Genomic DNA, 15,346 nt, shown 5'->3' with positions numbered 1-15,346 from the left:
TCATTATCACTTCACAACAGAGTGACAATCCACCACATCGGCCTCATACAGTTTCTCTTCATTTCCTGTATTATCTGCTGACAGGTCGTCTATATAATCTGACAGCTTAATCCAGTCACTGATTATTAAATTGGGGGTAGTATCTAGAGACAGTGATTCAGACTGTGCAATGACTGATGACAGATATGTTGCAAAGCCCACAGCGTGCTCAGCTGTATCTGAAATCATCCATCAGTATGATGCACTGTTTCACATATGGCGTGGTTGAGAATGCCGGCGGAGCGTATAAACAAACCTCTGCCACCAGACGCCGCGGCAAAGGCCCGTAGGTTAACTCCAGATTAAAGCCGACCCCGCGCGCCCTCCTCCCTTTCCATAAACAGACAGCCCTATTTCTGTCTGTCCCTGACACACGTGCAGCCGGACAATAAATGTCCCTTTATCGATTTAAGCCCTGAGCTAATTTTAGTGTGGCTTAGTTGTGGCTCAGTTAAAATATCTCATTGCAAGTGTTCCCAAAGCGGGGGCAGCCGCATGGGCGGTGAAGCCACTGAATTGGTTTGGAAAGCTGCCCCGTATTGTTTGGGAGAGACCTGTTTTTCCGGTTGCATGTTTTCCACTCCACATAATGGGAATAGATAGTCTTTTTTTTTTTCCGCCCCCAAAAATTGTTTCCATGTTGTAATTTGTGTGTTTGCAAAAATCTATTTTATGCAAATATGCAAGCAATAAATGTATTTATTTCAATATTTTCCATCACACTGTCTCTTACCTTGTTTATTTCACTGGTCACAGGAGTTGTTGTGATGTAAATTGAGAGGCGCATTTCAGGATACATGAATATGCACGTTAAATTACAAATAAAGTATTTTAAAAATGCACAGATACAAGATGTACATTATTAAAATGATGCCTCATGATCTTGTTGTTGTGTTTTGACATAAACTCGGTTATAATTGAAGTCTCAAACTCATCTCCTCTTTCTCATTCCCAGGCAGGGGTCCTTGAAGGCTAACGGTAAGTTTACGGAGACGTGAGTCCTTGAACGAACTCCCGTTTCATTTAAATTTCTTCTTCCTGTTTCACTTTTGCATGTTTTCATCAGTTCTGCCCCAGAGTGTAATAAACACGCACAGAATGCAGTAGTAAGTAGGACCTTGTCACTGGCTTGTCAAGGTTGATAAAACTCACTAAATCCTCCGCCAAATACTCAGAGGCAGCCAGCTGTCTCAAACAGACTGCCCAGTGGAATCAAACACCCACACGTAGACACTCACAGACACACAAACTCTCAGACCCATGCCAGCCGAAACCACATAAAACGGGAGTGGTGCCATTTATTAAGGCTCCTCAGAGTTTTCTCCTTAAATAGCACAAGGACTCGTCCCAAACCAAGTAACATGGTGTTTGTTTGGAGTTAGAAAAAAATTGCTAAATGAATTTTCTAAAGTCTCCTTGTTCTATTAAAATGATCACATTTTTCTATGGAAATAGAAATATGGACTATTAAATGATAATTCCAAGATCAAACTATCACCTTTCTGTTATAAATCTCATTTCCTCGTTGTTTAAATTGTAAGGGGCCAGTCTCACCCTTGCATATAGTATTGTGCAAAAACCTTGAGCTACCCCTCGCTTCTTTATATTTGGAAAAATACATGAAAATGTTTGTACAATTCTAACGAGTCTGAAAGTCAATATCTGGTGTGATCTCCTTTATTCTTTAACACAACCTGAACTCTCTGAGGTAGCTTTCTTTCATTTCTTTAAGTAGTCTTCAGGAATAAAAAACAAAAAAACAACTAGTTATTGGCCAAAGAAAAACTTTGAAAGACCTTAAGAAAGCCTGGAGAACTATTGCTCAAGAGCACTTTCAAAATTCCAAGAAATTCTAGTTACTTGGAAGCTAATGTAAGATAAAAAGGAGGGTGGCTCAAGACTTTCAATTCAATTCAATTCAGTTTTATTTATATAGCGCCAAATCACAACAACAGTCACCTCAAGGTGCTTTATATTGTAGTGTGGACCCTACAATAATACATACAGAGAAAAACCCAACAATCAAATGATCAAAAGACTTTTGTGCAATACTGTACATTTCAGCAATTTTTGGTTGTTTGATTGTTATTTTGTTCAAAAGATACATTTTAGATTATCTGTGTCTTTCATTTGCTTTCAGGACCTCTGAAACAAAAATTCTCCAGTATGCTGCACAACACTGTGGTGTGTCCGTACTGTTGCCAGTGGCTCCACCCTGACAATCACCATGTGCGGCTGAGGCCCAAGCAGCGTCCATCAGCACGGGTGCAAAGTGTCCTGCTTAGGAAGGCCAGAGGCAAACGGCTCAGCCTGGTGCAGAAAAATCTGCTCTGCCGCTTCCAGAAGTCCTCGTCGGTACTGGTGAGAAGGCAAACAAACTACAAATCTAAGCACCTGATTATGTGTTTTACTGCACTGCAGCATATTGTTCAGGAGTACAATGGAAGTGACAATTCAAAACCAAGGCAACACAAGGTGCTTTACGTAAAACATTCAGGGCCCAAGGAGCATAAAAGAAAGGCGCACATGTATTTACAAAGAATAAAAAATAAGATAGCACCAAGCCAAAGTGGAAGGGAGATTAAACACAAGAGTAAACATCACAGACGAGTCCAGTGCAGTGCGAGATATAAAGAAATCTCGCCAAAAAAGGAAGCAACGCATGGCAAACATGGATTTAAAAGAGCAGAGCACACCTCTGGTTATGTCTGGGAGTTTGTTCTGGTTATATGGTGCATGCTTCTCCATGTTGAGTCTTCACTCAGTTTAACCAAATAATCCGAGCTTTAATGCTGAACAGTTTCCTCAGCTGTAGTGATGTTAAACTAAAGGTCAGTAGTTATTTTGTGATATTTGGGATAGCTGCTGATATGTGATTTATTTGTGAAATATGTATTTTTTTAATTGTTGGCAATACTGCTGCTTCTGATAACCTACCATATTCTAATGATTGTATTCTCTTAAATATCACTTGGACTTTAGTGTGGACTTGACTGCTTATTCTGTAGCTATTATTGACCTCAGAGCATAAATGAGCCAGGGGAGATCTACACTCCATTCATCCAGAAAGCGCTGGAGTCTGTCCCAGTTTTTGTAGAGCGAGAGGCAGGGTACACCCTGGACAAGTCATCAGTCTGTCACAGGGCTAACGCAGAGTGACAGACAACCGTTCATCCTCTCATTCACACCTACAGCCAATTTAGCATCACCAGTTTTCCTAACATGCATGTCTTAAGACTGCGGTAGGAAGCCAGAGTATCCGAAGAGAAACCTCACAGACACATGAAGTACAGGAAAACTCCACAAGAAGGCAGAAGCCTGGATGCAAAAGAAAAGGAAGAAAAAGAATCATCAGTTTATTATAACTTAACTAGTCCTGCATTGTCTCATAATCTGTTTTTTGAGCCATTTTTGTCATTTAAATCGATGAAGTCATTAGTATTCATTCCACAGAAAGTGTCTGGTATCATTATGGTGCTCCACTTACTGCTCCAGCCTTACAGTGGTCCCATTAGGCTTAACTGTAAGAGCTAATGTTGCTAGAGAGTGCTTTGTCAACATTCACTCTGTTCATCCCACAGCCCTCTCCCAAATTGTTATAGTGGTCTCCTTTGTCTGTCCTCTTAATGGATGGCACCAAACAAGAATAAAATGTAAAAACAGATTTTGGCCAGCACACACCCACTCTACTGATAAACCCATTTAGATGAGGAAGCTAGTGATGGAGCATGCAGCTATAGGGTCATTTTCCCCAGCACCGGTGATAGCACTGAAGAGCCCCTCTAGCGATCTGACATCAGCCTAATGAAGAGCAGCTTTAGTGGAAATGCTGCTGCATCATTAAAATCTGGTCTGGTTCATTTAGTATGCAGGTATTCACGACACAAAGCACTTTGAACCCACTCTCCACTTTGTATCTGTTGACTCTGAGGGCTAAGAGGTAGATAGAGAATGAGAGCAGTAGCAGGATTTAAAAAAAGAAAGTGAGAGGAATAAATGCAGAATGAAGTTCGAAATATTAAAAGGGGCAAGAGGGAGAAAGGCAGGTAGATGAGGTGAAAGGAGTCAAATCATGGACTGCAAAAAGAGCTGGGACCTTGTGTTATAATTTCTAATGCAGCACTTCTACTTTTAAGGGCTGTTGTGAAGGTGAGATTGGGGGTCTGATAAAGAGATTTATCAGATCCTGGATCAAGGAAGGATACACAACATGATAGTAAGGTGAACAAAGCTACACTTGCTATACTTGTTAGATAAAATAACAACAAATAAATAAAGGGCTGGGCACAATGTCTGTGTAGGTTTCTGTGGTAGTGTCTGTGGTAGTCTTAGGAGCTTGAAAAGAACTACCACGCCTTGTTAAAAAGCTCAAATCAAACTCAAGTCATTCTCAAACTGGTTTCTTGAACATGACAATTAGTTCACTGTATTTTAATGGCCTCCAAAGCCAGCGCATGGGTCGTGGGATCATGGATCTGCTGTCACACATGTGGTCCAATCAGTCCCAGACATCCTGTCCTTAAGCATGTGTGGCTCCCCTGTTATTAAACTCTTAGCAAAACAGAACTATGCTGTGTGTTTTATACTGAAGGCCACTCTTAAAGACATTGAGCCGTGATTATTCACGTTTCCACCTACTCATTTGTCAACAATCATCACGATGAACAGTGTGGATGTTTGTCCATCACATGACTTCCTTGTAAACCAATACGGCCCCAAGAATGTCCTCCAAGGTATTTTTAACCTCTGTTTTCATGGTCACTAGGCTGCCCAATGTACTGGAGGTTCAAGAGACAGCAAGTCAAGCCACACATGCGGGTCATGATAGACTTGTGCTCAGTAAAAGGGCGATAGCAAGCGGATATGCTTAAAATGCACATTGATAGAGTAGTGACGATAAGAGGTGGAATGTGAAAAGCTTCCTTTGCTTTTCCTCCTTGACACGACGCTGATGAAAAGAGCAAAGCAGCTCTGACAGGAAGACGGGCTCAGCACGAGCTTGGATAAAAAGATTGGCATCCACTTGGTTTCATAGTTAGAGCATAATAGGGGAATCATTATTTTATTATTTTTCAAATGCATGAAAAATAATCCACAGAATGAGAAATTAAATGTGTCACAGTAACCATTGAATTTGGCACCTGTTGTTGTTGTTTCATTATTTAATTGCTTAATTTCAGTGGGCCAGAGTCAAGTGTTATGGCTGTGTACACAGTATATTAGTCTCCTCTTACGGTCAGCCACGTAACTCTGTTGTGTAAATTTACCTTTGTGTGTTTTTTTAAATCTTGAGCAGGAGACAGGTGTTTATTTTAAACAGCGTATGACTATTTGTAGATGCAAAGACTCATTTCTCTTGTGCGCTCATTTGTTTTTAGAAGCGTCAGAACAGTTACGGGGCCTTTTTGTGGATGAGATTTGTTGTCAATAATGTCAGTATTTTTTATCGATCTTTTATAGTTTCATATTTGCATTTCTCTTACTTACCTGCATTTAGAAAGTCTTTGCACAAATTATCATTTAAACTCTTTAACATTGAAGTAGTGTGAATAATTCTGAACATGCACCCTATGTGCATGCTGCACCCTATGTGCATGCTGCACCCTATGTGCATGCTGCACCCTATGTGCATGCTGCACCCTATGTGCATGCTCCACCCTATGTGCATGCTGCACCCTGCTGTAATAGGTGCCATTTTGAATGCACATGCCTTAAAACAGTGTATTTTTGCAGTAAATTTAAAAGAGCACCTTTTCTAGCTAAAATGTAAGCATGCAAACATCAGAAGGGACCACTGGACCAGTAAATACAAATTCATAGTCATGCACACAAGCGATTTGCAGCGTTTATACTCCAGGGTGTAAATCCCCTTGATTTCACACTGTATTGCTATTGCCGTTTGGGATGTATGTGTGTGTGTATGTACTGCCCTTGTGGTGGGATGCCAGTGCATGACAGGCTTTCCTCAGCCCTGTGAAGTTGTGTCTTAGTGCTCCTATAAATCACTTTGTTTATGCGTGCTGAGCGGGTTATCCAGCAGTGGATCTGGGAATAGGTTGGATGCAGCGCCACAAAAGAGGCAGAGACCCTAAATGGAGCGAAGAATAGCCTATTCTCCTCCTGCATTCTTCTCTTCTTCCTCCTTGAGTTTAGTTTTAGACTTTCTATCAGAGTTGCTTGTCACAAGGAAAATGTATTCTGTGCTTTTATGTTTTTTTGGATGATTAGTGCATATCTAAGATTAGGATTAAATATTTCTGTTGGTCCTTTTATTAAGACAGGTGCATAGGTACATTTAGTGAATGTGCGTTTCCTCTGTCATTCTCATTCAGTGCGTTTTCAGAATACAAGATAAACCAGATATGAAGGAGCAAAGTGACAGACCATAGGTCGTTCTGTTTTTGGCACATTGCACACGGAGCCATCTTTCTGATGCGACTCAAATCTGTGATTTTTTTTTTAAGTCACCACTTCTTCTTGACCTCACTGACCAGCTCTCATCCTCGTACCTTTACACACTCCAGTCTCTCTTGTTACTTCTCTCTTAAGTTCTGTCTCAGCTCATCTACCCGACCACAATCTGACCTCTCACATTATGCTTTCTCCATTTCTCCTTCCTTTCTTGGCCATGTCTTCACCACATTTCGCTTTCATTTATCTTTAGTGGAAAATGTGCCGCTTGAGGCCATGACAGGAAACAGGAGGCAGCGATGTCTAGCTGGTGTTTTGCCTGTTTGCTGTCAGGGAGCAGAAAAGGCTCCACTGAGGGGGAGCAGGATTACAAGAGGGGGGAAAATATTAGGAAAGACAGATGATTAGAGATGAAAGCATTTTTTAGATACAAACAGAGGAGTCACAGTGGGAGGTGGAAACACTCACTCTTGTGCCACGTGTATGGGTATTTAAGTAAAGCATTTGAAATATGTTAACATCTACATACTGTACGTTGGAATGGCAGGAGTCATGGGAAACTGATGCCAGCTGAACTGACATCCTTGAAGAGCAAACAAAAACCAAAATATGCATAATGTAACATACAGTTTAATTATTTTAAGCATCCACAGTTTCTTCTCTCCACTGTCATCATGTCTGTAGTTGAGTACACATGCGGGATAAACCCCATATAGAGAACTTAAAGTGGTACCATTGCAGCATGTCATCTCTCAATTACCGTCTTAGCCTCACTTCATTTTTGTCTTGATGCAACTATTAAAAAGTCTGCTTTAGAACTTGGCATTCCCTCTGTTCAGCTTTCAATTATACGGCTTCTGAAATTGAATCTGTCAGCACGTGTGTGCATTAATGGCATTCGCTGCATGTCTTCTGTAAAGCCAAGTACGGGCCATTCGTCATCTCTATAATAATCAGGGCAGAGTTCTAAATCCAGATCTGTCTCTGGGCTCTTTTCTTTATTCCTCAGCCTCAAAACTTCACCTGTGTTTTGAACAGCCTGATGGGTTGAGATATATCTCCAAGGTAAAGATTTTTGTAAATTTAAATGCAGACTGTACTCTGTGGTAAGATCTTTTTGTTTGTTTGTTTGTTTTAAACTTACAAATACAGACAGCTCTAGGTCATCAGGAAGTGAAATGTTGCTATTGTATTCTCAGACTACTCAGAACTGCATGATTTTATAAATATATTAAAAGCGTGTAGTGCCTGGTTTGCATAAACTTCAACAGATAATGTCTGAGGGACTTTGATAAATATTTCTGTCACTTTTAAAAAAAAATTATTTATTCAGAGCTCTTTTTGAATGTTGGTTGCCTTTTGTTCTGTTCTCTGTCTCTCATGCTGCTTTAATAATATTGTGTTCCGGGCTGTTGGTAGGCCTGTCCATGATTGATGGTGTTCCATTATGCGTTTTTATATCCAGCTATGCTTTTATTGTATTAGCAGTATGTTTGGGATACCCGGATTTAAAGGGATCATGTATTGTTGGAAAATGGGAGTCGTTGCCAATTAGATGCTTTCCAGTTGGTTTTTCATGGTCTAGCAAACTCTGACGGTACTTTTCTGTTTTCATAATTCTAGTTTTGACAAGATCTCCAACACCACTCGCTCAAATGCAGCCCCAAGCCATGACAGAGCCTCCCCATGTGTTATAGATGGCTGTAGACACTCACTGTTGTACGTCTCTCATAACCAGTGTTGGGCAAGTTACTTTGAAAAAGTCATTAATTATAGTTACTAGTTACTTCTTCAAAAAAGTAACTGAGTTACAAGATACAAGTAATTAATTACTTGAAAAGTAACTATTGCTTTACTTGAAAAAAATGTTTAACCCTCTGCGGTCCAGGGTATAATTAGCCATTTTTGACTACTTTTGATTTTCCCTCTACATTTCACCTTTAAAAACTATTTACTTTGCCTTGTTTGGTATCATCCTTTTCAGCACAACCTCACGTGTCTGAATTTACAGTTATGTTTTTATTTTGACATATTGTATTAACACCATTGATCTAAAATCAGACAAAAAACATAAAATCAGAGTGGAAAAAGTTATATTTTTTACTGTAACAACTAGGGGTGGGCGGTATAAACAGTATACGGTAGAAACGATATAAATTTGGCCAACGGTAGAGATTTTGACTATACCGCTCTACCGTGATAGCGCATGTTGATGGTGTCATCATCAAGCTGTGCCTGTTTTGGTCGAAAGCATTGCAGCGGCTGCAAACAATATCATCTGCAAATTATGCCGGGCGGCAGTAATAGCAAAGAGACGAAGCACTTTTGGAATATGGGGAAAGCCAAAACCTGCGCTTCCTCCACTTCCGTACCATTGATTCATTAATGCTGAATTCTCTCGCAGCTGCTCTATTCCCATGTTGTTGCAGTATATTAATAACTAACCTCGTATTGTGGATGGATTATCTCAGTTGTTCTCCTAACTGAAGTTTGGTCCGTTTATAGCATCCTGCTATGCAATTGCATTTGTCCCTAACCACCAGAAACCCTCACGTTAACTTTTATTGAGTGGAAAAAAGTTAGCGTTCATCCTCCAGCTTCACTGTGCTAATGTTATGCTAACGTAGCTGTTTTGCTAGCGATCACGTAGCACAACATTATATACCAGCTAGTCCAACTTCAGTAACCCTACAAACGTCACTGCTGTTTAGTTTTCTGTCTTCATTTATGTTGGAAGTGATAGCAGAGCTGTACGTTTTAATTTTTTCAGAAATCTCTCAGTCAGAACATGCTATATCATGTTTAGGTGGAAACTAGGGAGCTAACTTCCTGCTAACTTCTAACTGTTAAATTTAATAAATTCTGTTTTCATGGATGCCTGGATGTTAAACTTAATTGTTACACCTGGTAAAGCAGCAACGCTGATCATTTTATTAAAGATGGAAGAATTTAGACAGTTTTTAACTCTCAGTGATGCCGCAGTGTTCGTTTGACTTTGGGATTTGAAGCAGACGGAGTTTTGGACCCAGATTACTCCGCGAGGCTCCTGACTACGGCAGCCGTAATGCTCCGACAATCCATCAAGTGGTGCGGCTTCGTAGCTTACTAAAGTTGTACTAAAACATTTTTGACAGATTTCTGCACGCCATGTGCCACATTAAATTGGTTCGAGGTAGGGCTGCCACGATTAGTCGACTAGTCACGATTACGTCGACTATCAAAATCGTCGACGACTGATTTAATAGTCGACGCGTCGTTTGAAGTTTTGTAAGATCACAAAAGACGCAGGAATAAGTAGCAGGATTTAAGAGTGTAATAACGGACTGAAACAGAAGATGGCAGCACTGCATATACAAGGATGCCAGCTGCCATTAAACCCCGAAGAAGAAGAAGTAGCTCTGTCCCAGAATTCATAGCGCAGCCCAGCTCAGTTTCCAACAATGGCGGCAGCTAGTTAGTTTTAATATTACTCTTATTATTCTTTCTGGGTCACAAAATAAACGTTTAACATATTTTCAGGCGAGAAAGTAACTGTGTAAACCTCAAATATCTGCTCAGTTTATCAAGACACCACATATTTTCAAAAGCGCTCCGACGTTTTCGGAGACGTCTGTTAACCACTAGCTCGATAGCTAGCCGGGGGCAAGGCTCACTAGAGCCCGTGAGAACACCGGACTCCCGGCAAATCGTTTTCAAACCCACCGCCGTCTTTCGCTATTCAGGTTAAACATATATAAGTCACTTAGATAACTTAAAAATGTTATTGTTTGGCTTTTTTTAGTATTTTAATTGTTCCTGAGTAAATCGGTTTGGCTGAGATTAAAGTTATAGTTTTTACACAGCTGAATAAACGTCAAGCAGACAACTGGTTATCAGAAGTGTGAGATGCTCGAGAATATACTCCGGCGTCCTGTTATATTTTAGATAGCAAGGAGTTTATTAAACTTCACCGAAACAATCTGCAAATTTCATTAAAATTTAATAAACTATCATCTTGTCTTTATTTTTAGTTAGCACATACCTTAAACACTTAAAGCTGTAAGTTAATGATAATTATATAAGAGCAGATGCGTGCTGGTGCAATAAGCTGTACGTTTTACGTCCAATGGATGCATGATCTGATTAGTCGACTAATCGCAAAAATAATCGGTGACTAGTCGACTATCAAAATAATCGTTTGTGGCAGCCCTAGTTCGAGGTCAGTAAGCACAACCAGAATTCATACATCGGCACACTGTCGATTTTTGAGAAAATTAAAGGATTTTAAGTGTGCCTTATAGTTTGTAAAATACGTTATACAGAAGAAAAGAATATATCGCGATATATATCGTTACCGCACATGCTTCATATTATACTGTGATATGGATTTTAGGCCATATCGCCCAGCCCTAGTAACAATCACAAACATGTTTATTGAATCATATTTCATAACTTTAAATGCAAATATAAATTGTCAATTTTAAAATCTTATCCACACGTTTTGCAAACAACAAAGTTATTTGCAGCCATTTACCTTTTACCCTTTTTTAAATAACCACTTCAAACTATTTACATAACCATCAAGTGTTCTGCATTCAATAAGATGCCACACAAATTATTTGTGCCACTCCAAATATTTCTGTCCACTATAAAGGAGAACATCACGGCCTGATACCTGCAGGTCTGACAGCAGCAGGTGTATCACTCCTCCTGTTTTCTACCTGGAGACAGCAGTCGCCTCATTGTTCTGACACACAACACAAAACTATCCACAACACTACACACTAACTACATAAGACAACACATTAACTACACACTACAAACAGGCTAACCATCACAAATCTCTCACATCTCAAAACTCACTCTCTCTCTTTTTCTGCTGTCTTTCTCTCTCTCTTGCAGTCCCTCTCACTCTCTCTCTCTCTCTCTCGCCATCACTCCTAAAACTTCCCCCTCTTCCTAAACAACCAAATGTCATGTTGCCATATCAATTTTTGATTGGTCGACATGGTGCATTTTGCCACCAACACGAACGGGTTGTTTTTTGTTTTGTTTTATATTATTTTTTGGTCATAAGCAGAGAGTGCTTGCTAGCGCTGTCCTTAGACAGTAAACGTGACAAAACTATTGAGGAAAAAACACCGCGTATATATTGTTTATCATGACTTTGGTTTTACGTGGCCTATCAACACAGTTTAAAAACTGGTATATATCACCTTGTTGCTTTGGCATCTTGAAGTGGTCATGTGATTGGCTTATCACGACTACTATATTCTTCCTCAGTCAAACAGCAGCACTCATGCGACTGTTTTGCCCCCTAGCTCGAGGTGTTGTGCCAAAAGTGATCGTCTACCAGACAGTCATTGCCGTCCGCGGGAGCGCGCGGAGCTGCTTAAAGCTGTAGCGCCCAGATTACTTATGTAGACAGCTACTTCTGTGCAACTGATATAAGATGCGGTAAGATGAAGGCAGCTTCAACTGTCTGTTTGTTGAAAAATAGTAACGCGACCGCACTGCATTTTCTTGTTAGTAACGGTAACGGCGTTGTAACGATAGGAATAGTAATTAGTTAGATTACTCGTTACTGAAAAAAGTAACGCCGTTAGTAACGCCATACTTGTAACGCCATACTTGTAACGCCGTTATTCCCATCACTGCTCATAACCACCTCCCTACAAGAGCTTTTCTTTTATACATATAAACAAAAAGAAAAAGATTACAGATGATCTGTACATTCGGGGTAATTAGCCCGTACATTTAAGGCTGTGAAATAAAAGGAAAAAAGAAGAAAAAAGGGAAATGAAGAGAAGGAAAAACGAGAAATATAAACATTTGTATGATATTTCCCAAAGTAACATAATCCCTGCAAAATAATCCCATTCATTTACTGACTACAATTCAAAAATTTCAAGTTTGGATTCATCACTCCATCAGATCTGTTGCCACTGATTTTCAGTCCAGTTCTTGTGTAATGTGGCATACCTCAGCCTTTTCTCCTTGTTCCCCTTTCTCAAGAATGGCTTCTTGACAGCCACTCTTCCACTGAGACCATTTCCAATCCGGGTTGAGGGTCAACAGTAGATAGATTTAAGTGAATGTCCAGATGGATCTCTCAGGTCCTGTGACACATGTTTGCTGGATTTTTTTCTGTCAGGACACACTGCACACCATGCCAAGATAGCCCAGATTTTCATTTTTGCCATATGTTTTTGTGACGGGATGATAGTGACAAAGTGCCTAAAACTACAATTTGGGTTCTCTGCTGTGTGTTATGTGTAGATGCAACACTGGGTCGTCCCTTGAGTTAGCTGCTTGTGTTAAAGATTCATAGGTCAGTGTTAAGTGGCTTCATAAATAAGAAAACAGTCCTCTTAGAATGGGCTGAAAAACAGCAAATGTCTAAAGAAAAACTTTGAAAGACGCTCGAAAGCCTGCAGAACTATTGTTTAAGACCACTTTAAAAGTTACAAGAAAGTCTGGCACCTTGGAAGCAAAATATAAATAAATCAGGCATGCCTCAAGACTTTATACATTACTGTAGTTTTTTTTCCTCTCCATATCTAAAAGAACCTACAAACACTTTTCACTCTGGAGTATTAGAAATCAGATTAGCATAGGCAGCAGATGTCGATAAAAACTCATATGGGAGTTATTATGAAGAATTAGAATGTTTTTTTTCTTTATCTAATCTGGCTGACTGGAAATAAGTTTGTTGAGGACTGCGGGTAAACCATCATTTCACGTCTTTGAAGCTGTCTCCCGGCGTTTGCTGTTTTTGGCTCTTGAGGCTGACCGGCTTGTGCGACGCGGGATAAAACGTGACCTTTATCACTGACAAGAGAGCGAGGAAGAAAGAGAGAAACAGATATGTTTTTATGGCAGCATGTAGGAGATCTGCATTCAGATCAGGTGTCTGTGTATTTACCAGCCTGCCTGCCTCCAGACAGTGTGACTAAGTGGCTGCATGCACCCAATCACAGAGCAAGGCCATGGCGAGAGGAAAGTTTATACTGCTTGCCTCGTATTGATCCCCAACTGCTCTTCTGCTTTCAGCTTTATTGTGGTGTATTGATGTGGTCTCGAATGACTTTCACACACAGCGTATGTGGATAATCATACTTTGATGTTCACAAAAACAGGAACATCTCATCACACGATAGACATTTAGCACTGATAAACAATTATATGACTGATATTTCTACTTTAGGAGTCCTAACAGACGCCTCATTCTGTGACTCACTCTGCTACTCTACTCATCTTCCTCCTCTTGGTCAGTATTGCACTGCTGAGGTCAGATTAATCAACCAAAGCTGACCTCTGACAGCAGAGAGAAAGCTAGGAAGGGAGGTATTTATGGAGCAGAGGCTATTATTAGCAGGAAAGGTCCATCTGCAGAATTGATTTATGTGGCTCTCTCTGTGTGTGTGTGTGTGTGTGTGTGTGTGTGTGTGTGTGTGTGTGTTTTGCAAACAACTTTGACTACTTCTTATAATCATGAAAATGAGCAAGTGCAGGAATGTTTGTCATATGCTGGGAGAGAAGTAGAGTATGCTCTGGAAGAGAAAATAAAAGCTCTGGCAGATTATTTTATTAGATTTTTGGTTTTAGACTCAGAGAATGTTAAACTCTCTGTTCTCATTTGTCACAGTATTGGGTTACACACAACAGTCAGTTTGCCAGAGATTGAACTACAAGAATTACAGCTGCAGGATCTCATTGATCTCAGGTTATTTAAATTGAAAGTTTTCACCTTTGTGAACTATCTCTCGGTCCTTTTGCTCATTTAAAGTTCAAACCATTATACCGTTCGTAACTTAAACCTGGAGTTCTTTCGTTCAGGAAATTGTGCACTAATCCATGACTTGAGTTTTATTCGGTCTTTGGAATGATAGAAAGGAGATTTAAATAAGTGCCGCTATCAATCTAGAATGATTTAAAACAATTGCACACTGTCTTTTCTTCATGACTGAAAGGATGAGCAGCAGGCGCTGACAGCCCATGTGCCTGCGTGACTGACGGAGCTAAACGGCCGTGATATATGCGTAGGGGATCATGGTTGAGTGTGTATGTTACTGCGGCTGTCTGCTTTAGCTCACATTTCATGTTAAACAAAAACACAATGTGGATATGGTAAAGGAAAGAAAGCTCGCGGCTCGCTTTATTATTTTTATATGCAGAAAGAGCCGCTGTAAGACTGCACAGTTTAGAGGCAATTACACACTCCTGGCAAGTATTAAAATCATGGCATGAAATTGAACGGGAACCTTACTTTCTGCAAAAAATAAAATGTGCTTAATATCCCTTGGGGTGTATATAGGTGGTTGTTTATCCGCATTAGCCTTATGCTTGGTTGGCCAATGCACTGGTTTGTCTGCTGCCAGAATGCCAAGATGAGGAAATCAGATCTCTCTCTGCCACCGATTCACGTGTGGCTCTGCAAGTGCATACGCCGCATGTCGAAGGATTAGCGTAAATTAAACGAGTACACGTGACTAGAAGGATTGCGTTTTAGGTTGTCATGATTTCTTATCACTATGCAACAACTTTACCGTCACTGTCGTCTGAGAGTGGACAGCGTCATTTCCTAGGCACTTTCCAGTTGCTGATTAGCATCTCCGCTGCGCACTTACATGCACACACTTTTTTATGAGGGAAAGATTTTTAGATCCTGTCATATCAGCGCTTCATTCGAGCTGGCTAATGACAGCAAGGCCAGGAGAGGATAAACAGCATGAGGTCATCCTAGTTGTAAACATCCATCTGCAACCAGCTGTCTGTCTGTGTTTGATCTAGCCCACCATTAACTATGTGCACCCCTCCCTTCCCCTGGAGTAATCATTTGAAGTAATCATAGTCATCAAAAGTTGAAACACTAAAATCTGCGTTGTCACCTAAATGTCCTCAGCTCTTATTACTT

The 15,346-nt window shown here is 40.3% G+C and overlaps 1 protein-coding gene across 1 annotated transcript in view; it reads left to right on the top strand.

Moving 5' to 3' along the window:
• The window catches only part of lg22h18orf21 (linkage group 22 C18orf21 homolog), a 28,276-nt gene that overhangs the window by 7,649 nt on the left and 5,281 nt on the right, over positions 1-15,346 (top strand). The window contains exons 2-3 of the mRNA XM_065469559.1: positions 995-1,017; positions 2,180-2,400. Coding sequence (XP_065325631.1) covers positions 995-1,017; positions 2,180-2,400 — 244 coding nt within the window. The remainder of the gene's footprint in view (positions 1-994; positions 1,018-2,179; positions 2,401-15,346) is intronic.

Source organism: Pelmatolapia mariae, linkage group LG22 (assembly GCF_036321145.2).
Source record: "Pelmatolapia mariae isolate MD_Pm_ZW linkage group LG22, Pm_UMD_F_2, whole genome shotgun sequence".
Taxonomy (NCBI): domain Eukaryota; kingdom Metazoa; phylum Chordata; class Actinopteri; order Cichliformes; family Cichlidae; genus Pelmatolapia; species Pelmatolapia mariae.
The sequence above is the reverse complement of the archived record's forward strand: the minus strand, read 5'-3'. Positions and strand labels throughout refer to the sequence as shown.